General features: G+C 42.2%; 2 protein-coding genes across 2 annotated transcripts; both read left to right on the top strand.

The window, feature by feature from the left end:
* Positions 1-858: 858 nt before the first annotated feature.
* LOC109378543 (mucin-16-like) lies at positions 859-2621 on the top strand. The gene is made up of 3 exons (XM_019634888.1): positions 859-927; positions 2225-2349; positions 2443-2621. The coding sequence occupies exons 1-3, from the start codon at positions 879-881 to the stop codon at positions 2512-2514; spliced, it is 246 nt and encodes an 81-aa protein (XP_019490433.1). The 5' UTR covers positions 859-878; the 3' UTR covers positions 2515-2621.
* Positions 2622-4742: 2121 nt separating this feature from the next.
* On the top strand, positions 4743-13220 carry LOC109378542 (mucin-16-like; the record flags this gene model as incomplete). Its single annotated transcript, XM_019634887.1, has 9 exons — positions 4743-4774; positions 5516-5688; positions 7518-7553; positions 7738-7803; positions 8498-8622; positions 8710-8777; positions 10758-10930; positions 12883-12918; positions 13155-13220. Coding segments are annotated over exons 1-9 (775 nt in total), but the record flags the coding sequence as incomplete, so codon positions are not given.
* Between the last annotated feature and the right edge of the window lie 6568 nt (positions 13221-19788).

Here is a 19788-nt window from a genome sequence, read left to right as displayed (position 1 = left end):
TTCCTACTCCGACCGATTCCCCACACGAACCCGAGGCCACGGCCTCATGGACCACCCATCCTGGGACACAGGCCAGCTCCATTGCTCCACCTTCAACTGTCCCTTCTGGAGACACAGATGCAACCGCCTCATGGATCCATTCTGCAGGGACCAGCACCCCTGTACCTAGAACAACTCCACGTTCTTCCCGTAGTGAATCAGAAAACTCACCCTCAACTGCCACTAATCCCGGATTTGAGGCCATTTCAATTGTTTCTACCTTGATTGTCTCTCCTGATGTTTCAGATAAAGTGACCTCACTTGTCACCTCTGATACAGATGCTAACATTGCCATTCCAACTCTCACTCTTTCTCCCATTGGAGAGACAAGCTTGGCTTTTCCTTCTTCAACTGATTTTCCTCATTTAGCTGATGTCACTGCCTCTCTCTCTCTCCATCCTAGGACAGACTTCAGTACAAGTATTTTAACGTCAACTCGTTTTCGTGGTTTATCAGAGACTACTAATATACTGCCCATCAGCAGTGCATCAGCAACTAGTACAGGTATTCTGACTCTTAGTGTTTTCCCTGGTGTTCTCGGCTCTACTGTTACCCCTGCTACCACTGGTGAGACTCATCCTGTAATGTCTTGGAGCACAAAAACCTCACCACCTTCAACCTCAGATGGACTCTCAGAATTTTCCAAATCTATGACAGGGGGCACTGTGACCTTGACTGCGTTGAAATCAAATTATGATGATGGATCAAGGCCAACCACTGTCTTGAAAACTACAACTCTTGAGACCACTAAATTGGCTGTCACAGGTTCAGGCCCCACCATGGCTGAGACCACAACCACTGTCAGTTCACTGTCTGGAAGTTCCTTTGTCTCTGTGACCATGCCTGAGATGTCCACTTTGGCCTCTGTGAATGTGAATTCAGGAACAAGTAAGAATACATTTTTTTCTATTTATCTATCTATCTATCTATCTATCTATCTATCTATCTATCTATGTATCTTATATATTTTAACCTTTTTAAATGTACTATTCAGTGGCATTACATTCATACTGCTATGTAACCATTGCCACTATCTATTTCTAAAACTTCTTTTATCATACCAAACAGGATCTGTGTACCCATTAGGCAATAACCCCCCTTCCCCTACTCCCCCAGTCCCTGGTAACCTCTAATATACTGTCTCCATGAATTTGCCTATTATAGATATTGTATGTTAGTGGAATTGTATAATATATTGGTCATTTTGTGTCTGGGTTACTTTACTTAGCATCATGTTTTCAGGGTTCCTCCATGTTGTAGCAAGAATCACACATTATTCCTGTTTATGAATGAATAATATTCCATTGTGTGGAGAGACCACATTTTGTCTGTCCATTCTTCTGTTTATGAACACTTGGGGATTTCCACCTTTTGACTAACTCTGAACCTTGCTGTTATGAACATGTATGTATTTGAGTCCCTGTTTCCAATTATTTTGGTTATTTACAGCAGGTCCTCAAACAATATCAATTTGTTCAACGTCATTGCATTATAACATTGATAAGAAGCCATAGAAGTTTAACTCTTGTTTATATCAATTAGCTTATGATAAAATTGATGTCTTCATATGTCGCTTCACCTAAAGTTGCAGAACCTATCGATGATGTTAAGTGAGGACTTCCTGTACTAGAAAAGTAATTGTTGGGTTATTTGGTGTATTAGTTTGCCAGGGATGCCATAAAGTACCACAAACAGGGAGGTTTCAACCTGAGAAACTTGTTGTCTCACACTTCTGAAGGCTGGAGGGGAGAATGTGTACAACATGCACCTTAGAATCATCCCACATGAGGGTGGGGGAGCTGGGGTATTTACCCACCAACTCTCACCCATCATTGCTAGAGGGATGCCCCCTGGGCCTGTTAACTTCCCCAAGACAAAGAGATGCATACTGGTGTGTGCTGAAATGGTAAGAGCCAAGGGGAGTGGGAATAGCCTAGGGTGACCCACTCACCTCAGTTGGCCTGGGACAGTTGCACTTCTAAAATTGAAAGACTATATCCCAGGAACACACATGGTCCCAGGGGAAACTGGGATGTTTGGCTACTCTGTGTGATAGTGTCTGCTACACGAGGTATCTCAAGGACAGCTTGGCCCTGGAGTTAAGGTGTACCTGAGAGCTCTCTCCCATCCTCAGCCTGAGGCCTGACTCTGGACTGACATCATCTTACTCTCCCCCTCACTGCAGCTGCAGTTCCTTTCTTGATGACTTTTATTGTCAACTTCACCATCACCAACCTGTCCTACATGGAGAACATGGGAAACCTGGGCTCTGAGATATTCAATGCCACAGAGAGAAACCTGCAGCAGCTGGTGAGAGCTCCCCACATATTCCCACATCTCCCTACCCTGCTGCTCTCTGCTGTCATTGCCCCTCCTGCTGATTGCCCTCTCATTTCTTCTCAGCTGGGGCCCCTGTTCAAGAACAGCAGCATCGGTTCCCTCTATGCTGGCTGCAGACTGGCCTTGCTCAGGTGAGACCACCTCTAAAGCACTTACAGAAACCCTACTTCTCTACTTTCTTGGCCCCCACATCCTGGTCAACCACAGTTGCCTGAGTCCTTGCCAAGTAGCAGTATAACATAGCACCTGAGTTTGAACCCCTGCTCTTCCATTTGCTGTGTGACTTTGGGCAAGTCACATAACCTCTGTTCTTAATCATACTATCTATAACATGATGATAATAACTGCCTTACTCCTGGGGTTGTTAATCCTTCATCTAAATGCCTGCCCCATTGTGAGTGCTCAGTTAATGGGATCTTGTAGTACTAACTGGTGTAGTGTCTTTACCAACTATGTTCCCAAAACCCCTGACACTCTCCCTGTCCCAGCTCATATTTACCTGATTGGAGACAAACTCTGGATAGCGCAGCTCTGCAGTTTATTCCCTGAGAAGTGGTAGAGACTTTCCCAAAGGTAACCTTACTGAACCAAAGGGAAAAAGAAACCAAATGTTGAGTACCAGCAGGATATATTGCCATTTTAAAACTCTCAAATGGACCTGAACTCTGCAGAAATGGCCTGTCTTCTCTTCTCTGCCTACATCTGCTCTGTATCCTCTGAGGTCAGTGGGCTCAGGACCCTTTCCTTACACTTGATGAGTCTATGGCCTCTCTGTGGGTTCCTCCATCCAGCCAGCTCAAGTCATCCTGCCAGAGCGGTGGGTCCTCTACCCACATCACTCCATGAGGAGAGATTCCTGGAGTATCATAGATCAAAACTGTCCCCCAATGAGCTGAACCCACCACACTTGCCCCCATCTCTCCATAATATAGGGAAATCAATAATAATAATATTGCTCATAGTACATACCACCCAATAATCTAAGTGACTTGCACATTTTTATTCATTTCATCCTCACAAACCATGATCCCACCTTGCAGGTGAGAACACTGAGGCTCACGGTAGTCAAGTTGCTTGCTTGGGAGGAGCTAGGATTTGGACCTGGTGTTCTGGTTCTCGAGTACTTCCTTTCATCCATGGTACCAGCAGTACTGAAGCTCACTGGGTTAAACAACCTTTTTCATTCTTAAAAGTACTCAGAACTCCAAAGAGCCCTTGGACTTGGGGTTCATATCTGCCCATGTTTACTATACTAGAAATAAAAACAGAAAATTTCTATTTATTCATTCATTCATTAAAAATAATAAACCTATGTCTCTTTGTACACCTGAAACTAATGAAAAAAACCCCTACTACATGTTAATATAAATGATATATTTTTATAAGCAATAGCCCTATTTCCCTCCCTTGCCCCCCCCACACACACACTTAAAAAGCACAATGAGAAGATGGCCACTGCAGTCACAGGTGGAGAGCTTATCCTAGAGGGCTTTTTTATTTTGTATGCATAGCTTGTTAGTTTGTTTTCTACATTTGAAAGTGTTTAGTGTAGAGTAAGCTCTTTTCCAATTATAGAGAAAAAATTTTCCGAACTTCTAGAAACTCATCAAATTAACAGATGATGTCAAAACTATTGTGTCTGATACCAAAATGTTTCAGTATTTGTAATTTTTAAAGTCAGAAGCTGATGTCCCTGGTAAAAGTTTTTACAGTTCCACAATATCTTCTTTGAATGCTAAGCACGACTGTTTTTTTAATGCTATAAACTTTCTTTTTGTTACTAGTTTCACGTGTATAAAACAACATAGTGATTAGACATTTATATGCCTCACAAAGTGATAACCCCAATAAGTCTATTACCTATCTTACACTGTACATAATTATTACAATATGATTGACTATATTCCCTATGTTGTACTATATATCCCCATGGCTATTTTTTATTAGTTTTAGATGTGCAAAGCAACATAATAGTTAGGCATTTAGAAGTTGTGAATAAGCTTTGCAGTTACTGTGAACTATTGTCTATTGGAAGATTTTTTTTGTTTAAGAGTTGATATGATTAAACTGAGTTAATATATGCAAAAACGATGGCCATTGTTTACATTTTTGCAACTTCTTGTAATATTTGCTTCTGCATTCAGTTTTTTACAATATGTGATCTCATGGTCTCTGGGAAAAAATGTCACTGTATACTCCTGAGAGAATGAATGTGAAGATAATGTCTTAGGATTATTATGAACATATTCTTTACTTATTGGACTCCCTGTAACAGTTTTTGGAACACCACGGGTCCCTGGGCCATGCTTTGACAACCTCTGCACAATGCTTTATGGGTATAAAATGAGAACACTTTGAATAGCATGGTTCATAACAAACAGAATTCACAGGCAAGGTAGGAAGGGGATCTTTCTTCCTACCTGTAAAGCCCCTGCTTTGAGTGAATCGCTGTAGGATCAGCTTAAATTCAGGACAAAGATATTTTTGAACCAATTGCCCCTGATTACCTAACTCATTTTCTGTTTTCCTCCAGACTTGGTTGCCTACCCAAAATGTATTTCCAAACTGTTAACTTGGCCTTGGGATTTGCAATCTTGAAATAAAATTCCCCCTTTCAGGCTCTGTGGTGGTGGTTGCCCAGTGTCACAACCAGCCATGGGGATGGTTTGCTTACCTTCCCCAAGGTATCTAATCCTCTTGCTTTTCCCTCCCACATGCTGCCTGGCTCCAGGATCCTCAGTATTTTCCTCCCTGGGAGCCCCACATCCCCAACCTTATGGCTCAAGCAGGGCTAAGCTATTGCTGGAGTGACACCATCTGTATTTACCATCATGAATGGACAGGGAGTGTCCTGGGGGCTGGTAATTGAAACAATGAGCTTCAACCAATTAATTAAAAGACAATGGGGACAAGAAGAACATTACCTAAGGAGCAGCTGTAGTAACGTGTGGAACACTGCATTTAAGGAGGTGGGGGTCTGGATCCCCACACGAGACAGAAAAGGATGCAAGTGAGGAAGCAGATGAAACTCAGGGAAGAGTGCTGACATAAAAACTAAGGGGTGCAATTAAAGGAAGGAAAGGTCAAGAGTACTCAGCTCTTATATGTCCCTATTCCCACATCCCTCCTTCCCCAGGGCTGAGAAGGAGGGAACAAGCACCAGGGTGGATGCAGCCTGCTCCCACCACCCAGGTCCCACAGGCTTCAGGCTGGACAGAGAGCGGGTGTACTGGGAACTGAGCGAGCAGACCCATAATGTCACACGGCTGGGCCCCTACACCCTGGACAGGGGCAGTCTTTCCGTCAATGGTGAGTAACTCTGCTGGAGTTTGGACCTCCTGCTCCCCAGATCGGGTCTCTTTGCAGTACAATTTCTCGGTACTTATGTTTGTAATTCTTGGCCAATCTAGAATTTCCAGGGGGGGTCTCAGTTCTCTCCCTTCATAACATCTAGAGTGCACCTTTCCAGGTCTGGGTATAAAGGTTCCCTTTAGTCTTCATTCCAATGTCCATTCACAGAAGTCCAAACAGAGCATGCAGACATCAGGGAAGGATGAGGGTAAAGCAAGCCCATGAAAGCCGTTGGGGTCAACTCTTCCCCAAGAGGCAGTGGGTTTCCTATGCAGTGATGAATATGCTTCTTTTGATTTCTTATGGCAGCTTGTAGCCCTTTAGCCATTCTCCAAGGGCCAGCTGGAGCTATACCCCACCTGAGAAACAAACAAAGCTATTAGTAATGTCTTAGCAATAAATCCCTTTGCAACAATGCTCTTAGCAACAACACCCACAATAACACCTACAATAAAGGCTAATATTTATTGAGGAATTCCTATGACCCAGATGTTACATGTATTATGTGTCACTAATCTTACCCAACACTCTCTAAGGTTTTATGTATATCTTACAGAAGAGAAAATAAGACTTGGGGAGGCAAATCCATTTCTCAATGTCAGATAATTAATATAAGTGGTAGTTTCCAGAATCAAACCCTAAACTCTAAAATCTAGGACCCCCTGACTACTAGTCAACACTGTAGGCTAATCTAAAAAGAACAAGCTTCAAATATCAGGCTGGGAAGGTATACCAATGGGCCTCTAATATAACAATTTAAACTAAAGCTTGATTAATTGTGTCCCATTATATCACCATGGACAATTTCTTTTTACCTGGATTAAAACCTGTATTAGATTTCAGTAGTTCTTGGAGCTTGGAGATTACTTAAAAGCAGTAGTTACCAGTGTGGGTTTTGGTGAATTACAGATCTTGCTTTAATTAAGCTCAGCCCCTGCCTTTTGCTTACTATGTGGACAAGCCACGAAACCTCTGTATGCTTCAGTGTCATTTTCAGAATGGAATTTTTAAAAGCAAAGTCAACTAAGATTATTGTGAGGGTGAAATGAGATAAAACCTGAGTAACCCAAGTAAATCACAGGGCTCCACTTGGCCCAGTCTCCGAGAGGAGTTTCACTCCAGGAAACCCATTCAGACCACCAAACATAAGATCAGTCAAAGTTTTACTTGCATTACTAACAGAGCATCAAAGAGAATCCAATCCATGATCCAGAACCATACTTATTCAAATCCTCTTTTTCCTATTTCCTCTAATTTTTCAACTTCATACTCTGGTTGACACCCAACTCCCTCCTCTCTCCACAAGCCCACTTCTCCCTCTCTTTCCATCCCCATCTCTCTCCCTCATTATCTCACATTACAGAAGTCCAGAACTACACTGTCACCAATCAAGCTCTCATTGGAGAATTGGGTAGTGGGAGAAACTCAGAGAGTAAGGACAAAATTAGTAAAGAAAACATGAATAAGGCTGGAAACATTCATGTAACAGTGTAGTCCCTATTATTCATTTGCTGAGGTTCATATTATTCCAGGCTCTTAGTAAACCCTCACAGCATTGAGGGTGCTTTGATCATTGTTGTCTTTCTGGTTAGTAATAGTGAGGATGAAATTATCCTGAGCACCAGAGTATCAGGCAGTTAACACATAAATAGTGGCTGTTATTACTTATGACAAATCTTAGAGAAAGAATTCAGGGCGGTTGTGTGATTCTGGCCCTAGTTCTACCCCTCAGGCCATTCTTAATCTCCTCCCATCATCTTACTCGTCCTCTCTGCCTCTTTCTGCAGGTTATAACCATCGGTACTGGTTCCCCACCACTAGCAGTGAGTAACGAGGGTCTGGGTGTCATTATGTCTCTAACAACCTTCCTCCCTAACCCTGCTCCCCAGAGGGAAAACAGTCCCCATCCCCTGGGCTGTCAGCCCCAGAGCAAGTCCTCATGAACAGCTCTCTCCTCTCACTGCTTCATGATAGGGCTCCACAGTTTTTATTTATATTTTCTTTCAGCTCTGGTTACCTCCACATTCCCTCCAGGATCCCCAGCATCTCTGACTCCCACCCCCAGCTCTACAGGTAGGAATCAAATCTCTGAGTCCCATTAAACTTCAACTCCCACTCAGTGACTGATGAATTCCTGCATGATACGAACTTGATGCCCACCTGGCCACAGCCTGTCCCACTCTCAACCTCGCTCCCTAATCCCTGGCCACACCAGCCTCATTTCTGTTCCTCTAGGTCCCAAACATCTTTCCATCCTCAGGGCTTTTGCTCTTACTATTCTTGGAACTCAGCTGTGCCTGGTCCTCCTTGTCCTCCATATCTCAGCTAAGCATGCCCTTGCTCAGACCACCACCTATGAAGTAGCAGTGCCTCATCTCCCACGCATAGCTAGTCTCGGTTCAGTCTCCACGATAATTTCCTCTGTGGTAATTACTAGGGTTTGGATTTCTTAACTGCTCAAGTATTTGTGGCCCAAAGCTGAGCACAAAAAGTCTCGGCCCCTCTTCTTCCCACCAAAATGTCCACAACTTGTCAGCCTTTTAACACTCTAGGATGAAAGGGCTGAGTTCCCTTTTGAGCTGACATCACACATCTAGCATGGAGGTCCCACTGGCTGGCTGAGGAGGGAGGGCGTCCCAGGTGGGATATCTCAGGCCTCAGCAATGGGACACTATGGAAAGAAAGATAACACTAGTCCCTTCCCCAACATACAGCTCAGGCCTAAGATTGGGATGGGTCTCCTCTTTCTCCCTCCCTCCAAATGCAGATGTGGGCCCAGCCCCAGTGCCTTTTACACTCAGTTTCACCATCACCAACATGCCCTACACCCCAGATATGAGGCATTCAGGCTCTGCAAAGTTCAACTCCACTGAGAAGGCCCTGAATCACCTGGTAAGGACCCATAAATGCCTATACCAGCTTGCCTTGTCTTTGTCCCACCCCGTTTCCCCAGCTTACCTCCCTCTCCCTCCTCCTCAGCTTGGTCCTTTGTTCAAGAACACCAGCATTGGCCCACTGTACTCTGGCTGCAGACTGACCCTGCTCAGGTAAGACTTCCCTTTATAACACTATATGAAAGATTGTCACAGGCAAGCTCATCTGGAGATGAGGACCTGAACATGACAACTAGAAAGCAAGAATCATAAATGATTGGGGCCTTCCAGCGGTTCAGACTTGGAAGGCATCCCTTCAGGCTCAATGCATCAGAGAGAGCTTCCTGAAAGAGGTGGCTGTCAAAGGTCTTCAATTATTTGGATAAGAAAATCCACAGAGCATTCATGCTCACTGGTCAGAAAGTGAAGCATTGACTCATTAAGCAAACATGAAATGAGATACCTCAGGTCACACCCTGTGACAGGTGCTAAGGGCACTGAGAGACTCAGTTTTGGGCCCTTTCCTCAAGGTGCCCACAGTGTCTTGAGGACAACAGCCATATGGACTTAAAACCATTCTATGAATGGGGTTGTACAATGATGAAGCACTCCATGGGTCCATAGGAGCCCCGAGAATGGAATTTTAGCTCAGTCTGGGGAAGCTGAGTGGAGGGTGTCTGGAAAGGTGATGCCTGAGCTAAGTTTTGACAGTTAAGTGTGCATTAGCTAGAAGAAACATTGGTAAAGCTATTTCAATGGGTGGCATAGCTTAAGTAATGAGGCAGATGTGAGAAATATCCTGGTGCACAAGAGAAGTTCTGTGAAATTGGAGAGTAGAGTGGGGAAAATAGCAATTGAATAAAAGAAAAAACAAGAGGGAGAGAGAGAGAGAGAGAGAGAGAGAGAGAGAGAGAGAGAGAGAGAGAGAGAGAGAGAGGAGGGAGGGAATGAAGAAAGGAAGGAAGGAGAAAGAAAGAGGTGGAGGGAGGGGAGAAAAAAGGGAGGGGGGAAGGAGAGAGGGAGGGAGGGAAGGAAGGAAGGAAAGAAGGAAGGAAGGAAGGAAGGAAAGGAGGAAGGAAGAGAGAGGGAAGGAAGTTGGTTGACTGGGGGACTGGCTGACAGATGGATGGGTGCAGTGGAGTACATTGTGTGAGTACATTGGGTGATGAGTTTTAAGTGCATATCATCAAGTGTTTGGGTTGGAGCTGGGGTTAAAGGCACACTAAGGAGTTCTCATAGCATTTTGCACAGCAAAAGGTTGAGCATTAATTGTCTCCATGTCCAAAGGCATGCAGTCACATCCTGTTTTTGTCATGTGATGTTTTGGAAGTTCTTTAACATCTGTATGACTTTGTTTCCCTACCTATAACATGGAAATCATATTAGCATCAGTCTCATAGAGTTTCTGAAAAGATAAAAAGAGAGCAAATGTAAAAGTAACAACTAGTAGGTGTTCCATAAATATTAGTTATGCTTATTCAGAACTATGGGAAACCTTGAACTTGTAAGCAGAGCCCTGACATGGTGTCATTTATTTTAAGTAGGACACTGGTAGATATGGAGATGGAACAATTTGAAGTGATGATGGGGCAGGAGAGGTTGGACTGGACCTGGAGATTGCTCGGACGGGGGAGAAAGGATGGGGAAAGGTTCAGGAACCCTCTTACCTCTCTGGTTCTGTCCCGGATATGCAAATATGGGAGGGGAGCAGGTTCTGTGCTTTTAGGAGGGAAGATAGTAGGCTTAATTTGGGATGTTTGGAATCTAAGAGGTCTGGAGGACATCCCTGAGGCTGATGGCTACATGGCACAGAGCTCATGAGAGAAGTCTTGGCCAGACAGTGTGAGATCAGACCTGATGATAATAAGTAGCTGAAATAATGAGTATGACCAAATGACCCTAGAAGAATGAGAGGTAAAATAATAGAAGCTGACTTAGGATAAAGCCCTGGAGACCAGCCATTTTATAGAATAGGAAGGTGCCTAGACGAAGAGGACCCAGAAAAGAACATGCTTGAGAAACCAGTCAAGAGCCAATAAAGAAGAATGTCATAAAACTTGGGGGAATGAGTCAATTTGAAGGAAAGAGTTGAAGAAAGTATGTAACTCCTTGGTATCTCTGAATGTCCCTATTTCCCTGACCCTGCCACCCAAGGACTGAGAAGAATGGGGCAACAACTGGAGTGGACGCCATATGCACGTACCACCCTGATCCTATGGGCCCTGGGCTGGACAGAGAAGAGTTGTACCAGGAGCTAAGTCAGCTGACCTTTGGTGTCACACTGCTGGGCCCCTACACCCTGGACAGTGACAGTCTCTGTGTCAATGGTGAGTGTTTGTGAGTGTCTGTGCTACAGCTGGAGTCTCCTATGGTTCCCTGTCTCTCTCTACCAGTAGTTCTCAACCGGGGTGATTCTGCTCCTCAGCGGACCTTCAGCAATGTTCAGAGACATTTTCATGTCATGACTGGAGGGGTGCTAATGTCATCTAGTTGCTAGAGACTAGGGATGCTGCTAAAGATCACACAATGAACAAGGCAGCCTCCCTCCATGAAGAATTATGTAACCCAAAATGGCCATAATGTTGAGTTGAGAAATTGCTAAATGCAGATTCATGATTCTGATACAAACCTAACATTTCCCTGGGGGCTCATTTTTGAATGCTTAACATACCACAGGGGGCCGGTTTTCTTTCCTTTTTCACCACCTGGGATGAAATGCTTTCTCTTCCTGTGGGAGCCCAATGGGAGCATGCAAACTCTAGAGAAAGCAGTGGGTGATACAGGGTCCTGCAGTCAAGCCTTCCCCAGTGGGCAGTGGGTGCCCAGTTCAGCCCCCACTCTACTTCATTCTCTCCATCATGACAACAGAAGGCAATTTCCTAAGTTCCCATGGGCCAGCCAGAACAACACTCATGGAACTGTTCACAAAAGAACACCACAGTTAGTTACTAACATGCTATGAAAGAACTCTTTACACAACATTGCTGGCAACTGTGCCCCTACCAGCAGTGCTCACGCCGAGAATAATAACTGTAATAATGGCTAATTCTTATCAAAAGGTTCCTATGTGCCAGGAATTGGGATAAGGTCTTTATTTGTATTATCTCCTATTAACCAGACCCTACGTCCTGTGAGTTATAATGCTCATTTCTAGAGCACCATCATGCATTCATATAGGAAGTCATCTGCCCAAGATAATCCAGCCATATGCATTGGCACAGTCAAGACTCAAACCCAAGGTTGATTCTAAAGTCCAAGTTCTAACCACAAGGAAACACTGCAGACCATTCATATAGAGAAAGTCTCAAATCTCAAGACAAGAAGGGGCATTAATGACCTCTAGCCTAACAATCTAGCCTAATGCTTGATGAGTTATTGACCCTGTGTATCAGCTTGGAAATTCCCTTTATATATGGTTTGAAATATATGTTTGTGTTAACAATAGCAATCCTTCTTTATGTCCATGGAAGATGTAACTCCTGAATTGGGAGTAACTTAAAGCGGTCGTTAATAATAAGGGAGTTGGTGAGTGACAAGTCTCTGTTTTTTGTGATGATGGACAAGCCACACAACCTCTCTAAGAGCCAATGTTCCCTTTATAGAACAGAACAAACATACATACCAGGCAATATTGTCCTGAAAATCAAATGAGATCATTCAGCAATAACCCAAGGAAATCCCAGGGCTCCTCTGGGTCCAGTCTTTACTCACATATCTCCCAGAGCATCAAAGAGGATGCAATCCATGACCAAGAGAAACACGCATGAAAAATTCTCTTTTCCCCAATTTCTTTTAGGCTCCAAGTTTTATACCATTCACCTGACCCCCAAGACTCTTCTATTTTAATATCATCCCATCTGCAAATTTTCTCTAATGTCCCTAACCACATGTACATTACCTTTCCTCCATCTTACTCCTCTTTTACCTCCACATAAAAATACAGTAAGAGCTGTAAGGCTTGGAATAAACACTCGTTCATATATTTGCCCCATTATCCTTGTAATGTGTTCAGTATTATTTCTGGTGCATAGTACATTCCCAATAAATAGGGGAAGATATTACTGTACTTTTATTTTAGCAATAATAATGGTGATGATATTCATCACTATTCTCAAAGGACAAGGCACATAAGGGCACCAAATAAAATGAAGCTATTATTGCTCATTTATGAATCTCAGAAAGTTTGTTAATGAATTTCATTTCTAGGTCTACCATCTATGTTTCCTTAAGTCTTACCCATCCTATCAGCACTTCTTTACTCTTTTCTCCCTACCTGCAGGTTATAACCATCAGTACTGGACCCCAGCCACCAGCAGTGAGTATTCAAAACTGAAACTTCAATGCCCAGTGCACCCTTATTCCCTAGAATGCATTCTACAGGAGAGAAGCTACTAATGTCCCCTCCAAAGTGTTCAGCCTGAGCCTCACAGCAACCCCTAACTCACCCAAGTCTTGCCCTGAGTCTAGAAAGAAGCCCAAATTCCAATGAATAGCTTCTGCCCCACTTCCTTCAGGATGGAACTCAATAATTTTTCCAATTTTTTTTCTCAGCTCCAATGACTTTTACCTTCTCTCCAGAATCTTCCACGTCTCTGTCCCCCATCCTCAGCTCTACAGGTAAGAAATTTTACTCTGCGACTTACAAAACTTTTCTTCTGCATGGTCTGGTCCCTGTTAACCACCCAGCCTCAGCCTGTCCCCTCACTCTCCTGTCACTCTGTAAACTTTGGCCACATCAGACATTTGTCTGTTCTTTGAGGGTCCTAAACTCTGTCTTGCCTTTATATTAGTTAGCCCTTCCTCAAAATCAATTACTCCTGGCACCTTATTGCCTTTCAAATCTCAGCTCAAGGATTACCTTCTCTGAAACACCATCGCAGACCACCCTATATGAAAAGGCACTTCTCCTGAATACATACCTCATTTCTCTGTTATATCAACATGAGCATTTCCTTCATGGAATTTACAACCATTTGACTTATTTAGTCTTTGTGTATTTGTCACTTTGGAGCTGAGCATTGAGTTGGCACTCACTTCATATTTATGGATTGAATGAATGGATAAATTATTGGGTTGTCAGAAAAGTCATGATGAATGTTTGCAACAGATGGCACTAATTCATTTTTGGAAGCACTAGAATCATTCACATCTATGGTATTGCTATGTCATTTGACAGCCGACAGTTCTAGCTTCATTCTAAACAAAATTGAGCAATTTGGTTGAGTTTTGGAGATTTTACAACAAGTTGAAGATGGAAGACCAAACTGTGCATTTTTGCCATATTTTACTGTTTTGTTTCCATAAAGAGAAGAATGCGTGTCAAGCTTGTGACAAGTTGCATAAAGTTTATGGTGACAATGCTCTACCAGAACATTAGTGCCAATGGTTCACAAAATTCCGTGCTGGTGATTTTGATCTCAATGATGCTCCTCGGTCAGGGAGGCCCACCAAGGCTGATGACAGCAAAATAAAGGCATTGATCGAGTCAAACCCACATTACATGACACGAGAGATTGCAGAAACACTGAACATCCATCATTCAAGCATTCACGACAAACTGAATAAGCTGGGATACATAAGCAAGCTCGATATTTGGGTTCTGCATGTACTCAAAGAAGTTCATTTGATGGCGCATATAAACATCTGCAATATGCTCATTAAACGTGAGGAGAACAATCCTTTTTTGAAGCGACTGATAACTGGTGATGAGAAGTGGATTGTTCACAACAATGTGGTGTGCAGATGGTTTTTGTCCCAATGTGATGATTCGCCTCAAACGACATCGAAAGCAGACATTCATCAAAGGAAGGTTATGCTCTCAGTGTGGTGGGATTTTAAAGGTGTCGTGTTTTTCAAGCTCCTACCAGGGAACCAAACAATCAATTTGAATGTGTACTGTCGGAAATTGGACAGTTTGAAAAAATCCATCATCCAGAAGTGTCCAGAGCTTGTTAATTGTAAAGGAGTTGTGTTCTATTGCAACAATGCGAGACCACACACAAGTTTGTTCACCCGTCAAATATTATTGGAGCTTGGATGGAATGTGTTGCCACACCCACCATACTCGCCTGACCTTGCACCATCAGACTTCCACTTGTTTTGCTCTCTTCAAAACTCCTTGCATGGTATAATATTCAATTCATATGAGGCTGTAAATCAGCACCTTGTTCAGTTTTTCACAAATAAAGACAGGTCCTTTTATGAACGAGGAATTATGAAGCTCACTGAAAGACGGCAAAAGGTTATTGAACAAAACATGCAATATATCATTGATTGATCTTTGTTCTTTATATAAGTAATTGACCTTTGAAAAACATAGACCAAATACATCATGACTTTTCCGACAACCCAATAGCAATCTCTGTATACACCCACATTTGTGGATTGTCCTTGAACATCCAGAAAATCATTCAGGAACTCAGTCATGAATTTGATTCTTACCTTGTCTCCTCATCTTGCCCAGATGTGGGTATGGGGATGCCTGAGTTTTCAGGAACCTGATATAGGGGTTTGATTTATGCCATTAAACCTGTCTCACCTCATCCCTTAAGATTTATTTTACAAAATTGAGTCTACAGACTTCTAGTCAAGACGGCAGAGTGGGTAAATGCTGTGCTTGCTTCTTCTCATAAACATGCTGAAATTACAACTCGGCTACAGAACAACTATCATTGAGAATTGCCTGAGGTCTAGCTGAACAGAACTCCTGCAACTAGGGATAATCAGAGGAAGCCACTTCAAGACTGGTAGAAGGGGTGCAGTTGCAGGATGGGCTGGTCCCATACCTGCATGTGGCAGTTGAAAATCGGGAGAGATGTCTCAGCCAAGTAGTTACCTCCTGAGGAGCCAGGGGTCCCAGACCCACATCAGGCTTTCCAGCCATGGTCTCAGTTTCAGGAAGAGGAGTCCTCACAACTTCTGATGGTGACCAGCAGACATTGTATCTGAATGAGATGGAGGATTGCTGGAGTCGCAGGTGTTCCTCTTACAGGGCCCATACATGGACTTACTCACTAGCGTACTTGATTATTAGCTCCAGCACTGGGGCAGCAGTTCGAAAGGTGCTAGGGACATATGGGGAGGAATTTAATCCTTTGATCTCAGGGAAAGGGCTGGAGTGGCAGCTTTCTCCTGGGCAAAGGTTCTGGCAGAAGCCATTGTTCCTTTGTTGAGACTTCCCCCCTCCCAGTGTGGGGATCCAAGCAGTCGCCATGTCTGAGTCTCCATCAACCTGGCTAACACCATTTGCTCCATTCTGGTGATCCCCTGAGGCCTCCTCCAACCCAACTTTTGAGCACACCCAAGCCACTTTCAGTGGCTTTTTCATAGAAACAGCCTATCTTGGCTCATGATATGGACTTTCCTAAAACCTCTGAAATGTTCACATACCCCAAACAAGCAGCATCTGTCCTCAGCATGTCACATACCTCTTGCTAAGCAGCCCTAAGCCTGGCATTGGAGGCAGCCAGCCTCGGTTCAAGGCTTGGCCTCTCCCAGGCACCTCCAGGCCCAGTGTGGGTGGCAGCCATCTGCAGATTGTTGTGTGGCTAATGCCTGGTGGCTGTGGTTAAACATGGCCTGAGGTAGGGCCCCTCCCAAGAGGCCTTGGGGGCTAGCATGCCCAGTGGCCTGCTTCACACTGAGTAAGAGCACCACCTAGCCACCTCTGTGGATGGCATGCCAAAGAACAGACTGGGTAGGAATCAGAGCTCTGCTAAAGCAAAACCTGCTCCATAGGGTCAGCCACTGCACAGCAGCTTCTCCATTGTAAGTAACAGCCAGTCCTTACAACCAATCAGCCCAAGGATTGATCCCTCCCACTGGCATGCAAACAGCAACCAAGGCTCAAATACAAGAGGAGGGCACATACAACCCACACAAGGGACACTCCTGGAACACCTGGCTCAGGTGACCAGGGAGATTGCACCACTGGGCCCTACAGGACACCTGCTACGTAAGACCACTCTACTAAGAGCAGGAGACATAGCAGCTCTACATAATATATAGAAACAAACACAGGAAGGCAGCCAAAATGGGGAGACAATGAAACATGTCCCAAATGAAACAATAGAACTAAGTTACAGAAAAAGGATTGAGCAAAATGGAGACAATTACTCTACCAGATGCAGAGTTCAAAACACTGTTTGTAAGTATGCTCAATGATAGCAGTGAGAGCTTCAACAATGAGATAAAAAAACATAAAAGTGAAGATATAAAACATCAAAAAGAACTATTCAGAAATGAAAAATACAATAACTGAAATATAATACATTAGAGGGAATCAACAGTATACTAAATGAAGCAGAGGATTGAATATGTGATTTGGAAGATAAGGTAGGAAGAAAACACCCAATCATAACAGCAAAGAAAAAAATCTAAAAAAAATAAAAATGAGAATCATTTCAAAGGTCTCTGAAACAACATCTAGCATACCAACATTCACATCATAAAGGGTACCAGAAGGAGAAGAGAGAGAGTAAGGAATTGAAAACCTATTTGAAAAAATAACGACAGAAAACTTCCCTAACATGGTGAAGAAAAACATGTACCAGCCCAGGAAGTGCAGAGAGTCCCAAACAAGATGAACCCCAAATGGCCCATACCAAGACACATCATAATTAAAATGGCAAAGGTTAAAGACAAAGAGAATCTTAAAAGCAGCAAGAGAAAAGCAGTTAGTTGCCTACAAGGGAATTCCCATAAGACTCTCAGTTGGTTTCTTAGCAGAAACTTTGCAGGCCAGAGGGCATTCTAATGAAATATTCAATGTGATGAAAAGAAGGTCCTACAACCAAGGGTACTCTACCTTTTAGAATTGAAGGACAGATAAAGAGCTTCTCAGACAAGAAAAAGCTAAAGGAGTTCATCACCACCAAACCAGTACTTAAAAAAATGTTAAAGGGACTTCTTTAAGAAGATGAAAAAAATTATGAATAATAAAATGGCAATAACTACATATCCATCAACAATTACTTTAAATGTAAATGGATCAAATGCTCCAATCACAAGACATAGGGTGACTGAATGGATAAGAAAACAAGACCCATACATATGCTACCTACAAGAGACTCACTTCAGATTGAAAGACACATACAGACTCAAAATAAAGGGCTAGAAAAAGATATTTCATGATAATGGAAACAAGCAAAGAAAGCTGGAGTAACAATACTTATACCAGACAAAATAGACTTTAAAAAAGTCTATAACAAGGGACAAAAAAGGACCCAGTGATCCCACTTCTGGGTATTTATCCAAAGAATAAGACTCTACTTTGAAGGGACATGTGCATCCATATGTTTACTGCAACATTATTCACAATAGCCAAAATATGGAGGCAACTTTGGTGTCTATCAATGGATGAATTCATGAAGAAGAGATGGTACATACACACAATGGAATGTTACTCAGCCATAAAAAAGAATAAATTTTGCCATCTGCAACAACATGGATGGACCTAGAGGGTATTGTGCTGAGTGGAGTAAGTCATACAGAGAAAAAAAATGCCATATGATTTCACTTATATATAGAATCTAAAGAACAAAATAACTGAACAAACAAAACAGAAACAAATGCATAGATGCAGAGAACATTTTGATTGTTGCCATACTGAAGGTGGGTAAGGGGCAGGGTGAAAAAGGTGAAAGGAGTAAGAAGCACAAATTGGTGCTTACAAAGTAGTCATGGGGATGTAAAATATAACATAAGGAATATAGTCAATAATATTGTAATAACTATATATGGTGTCAGATGGGTACTAGATTTATCAGGGTGATCACTTTGTAAGTTATATAAATGTCTAATCACTATATGATACACCTGAAACTAATATATGTCAATTGTAATTGAAAAAAAATATATTTTTAAAAAAAGAGTGTATAGGTCTTATTCATCCTTATATCAAGACCTAGGCTGGGCATCCCTGACCCTTAAACTGTGTGAGTCTGAAGTTATGGGATACAAACTAGTATTCTGTAATTTGAATTCTGCCTTCAGGCCTTCAATATTTTGTAAGTCATCACACTGCAAATGTTTTATATGCTTTAAACAGGATGCACATTCTCCATTTCCTCACTGCTACCCTGATCAACTCAATCATTTACATAACATGCCTAGCTCCTGCAGGCTTTTAAATATGTGACATGTGCTACAGACCAAGTGATTCCATGATTGATGATGTCACCTTTTTCTCTCAATCTATTCAAAATTTGTTCTTAATCTTTGTTTTTCAGAAGTTTGATCATGATGTATCAGGGCATGTTTTTTTGTTTATTTGCTTGTTTGTTTTGAGTTTATACTGTTAGGGATTTTCTAAGCTTCCTAATCTGAAAATGTAGGTTTTCAAGAAATTTGGAGAAGTTTCAGCCATTATTTCTTCAACTTTTTTTCTGCACTAATCTCTTTCTCTCCTTCTTGTCTTCCAATGAAATGATAGTGTCTCACAAGTCCCTGACGTTCTGTTCCATTTTCTTATCAATCTTTTTTCTCTTTGTTCTTCAGATTTGATCATTTATATTACTATATCTTTAAAATCACTAAAATTTTTCTCTATCACATTCATACTGCCCATCAAGTGAATTTTTATCTCAGATACTGTATATTTCAGTTCTACACATTTTATTTTATTCTTTTTTATACTTTCCCTTTTCCAGTTGAGAACTTCTAACTTTATATTTATTTCAAGTGTGTTTATCTTTACCTCATGAAGCATAGTTATAATAGCTGCTTTCAAGTGTACTTGCTAATTCCAACATCTGGATCATCTTGGAATTTGCATCTGTTAATTGTCTTTTTTTTAATCTTTTTCATTTAATGTTTTATCATAATTCACTTCCACATTTGATATAGGTTTTCATAACCATAATTTGTAATGGCTGCAACACATTACACTAGATTAAAATTTAACCATTTTTCTATTAATAGACATTCAAATTCATTCCAGGTATTTTCTATCTTAAATAATGCTGCCCAGAGTATCATCATAGTGATCACTTTTTCACGATTTGTACTATTTCCTGAGAGGAGATTCCCAGAAGAGGAGCGCCGGGGTCAGAGGCTGTAAAGTTGCTATTGCTCATGATACATGGTGCCAAATAACTTTCCAAGGGTCCTGAATCAATTTATGTTTCCACCACAAAGTAGAATCATGAATGCTTCAACCCACCAGAATTGAGTCTTATTAATTTTT

Source organism: Hipposideros armiger, unplaced genomic scaffold (assembly GCF_001890085.2).
Source record: "Hipposideros armiger isolate ML-2016 unplaced genomic scaffold, ASM189008v1 scaffold_2130, whole genome shotgun sequence".
Classification (NCBI taxonomy): domain Eukaryota; kingdom Metazoa; phylum Chordata; class Mammalia; order Chiroptera; family Hipposideridae; genus Hipposideros; species Hipposideros armiger.
This window is presented reverse-complemented; position numbering and strand designations above follow the sequence as displayed.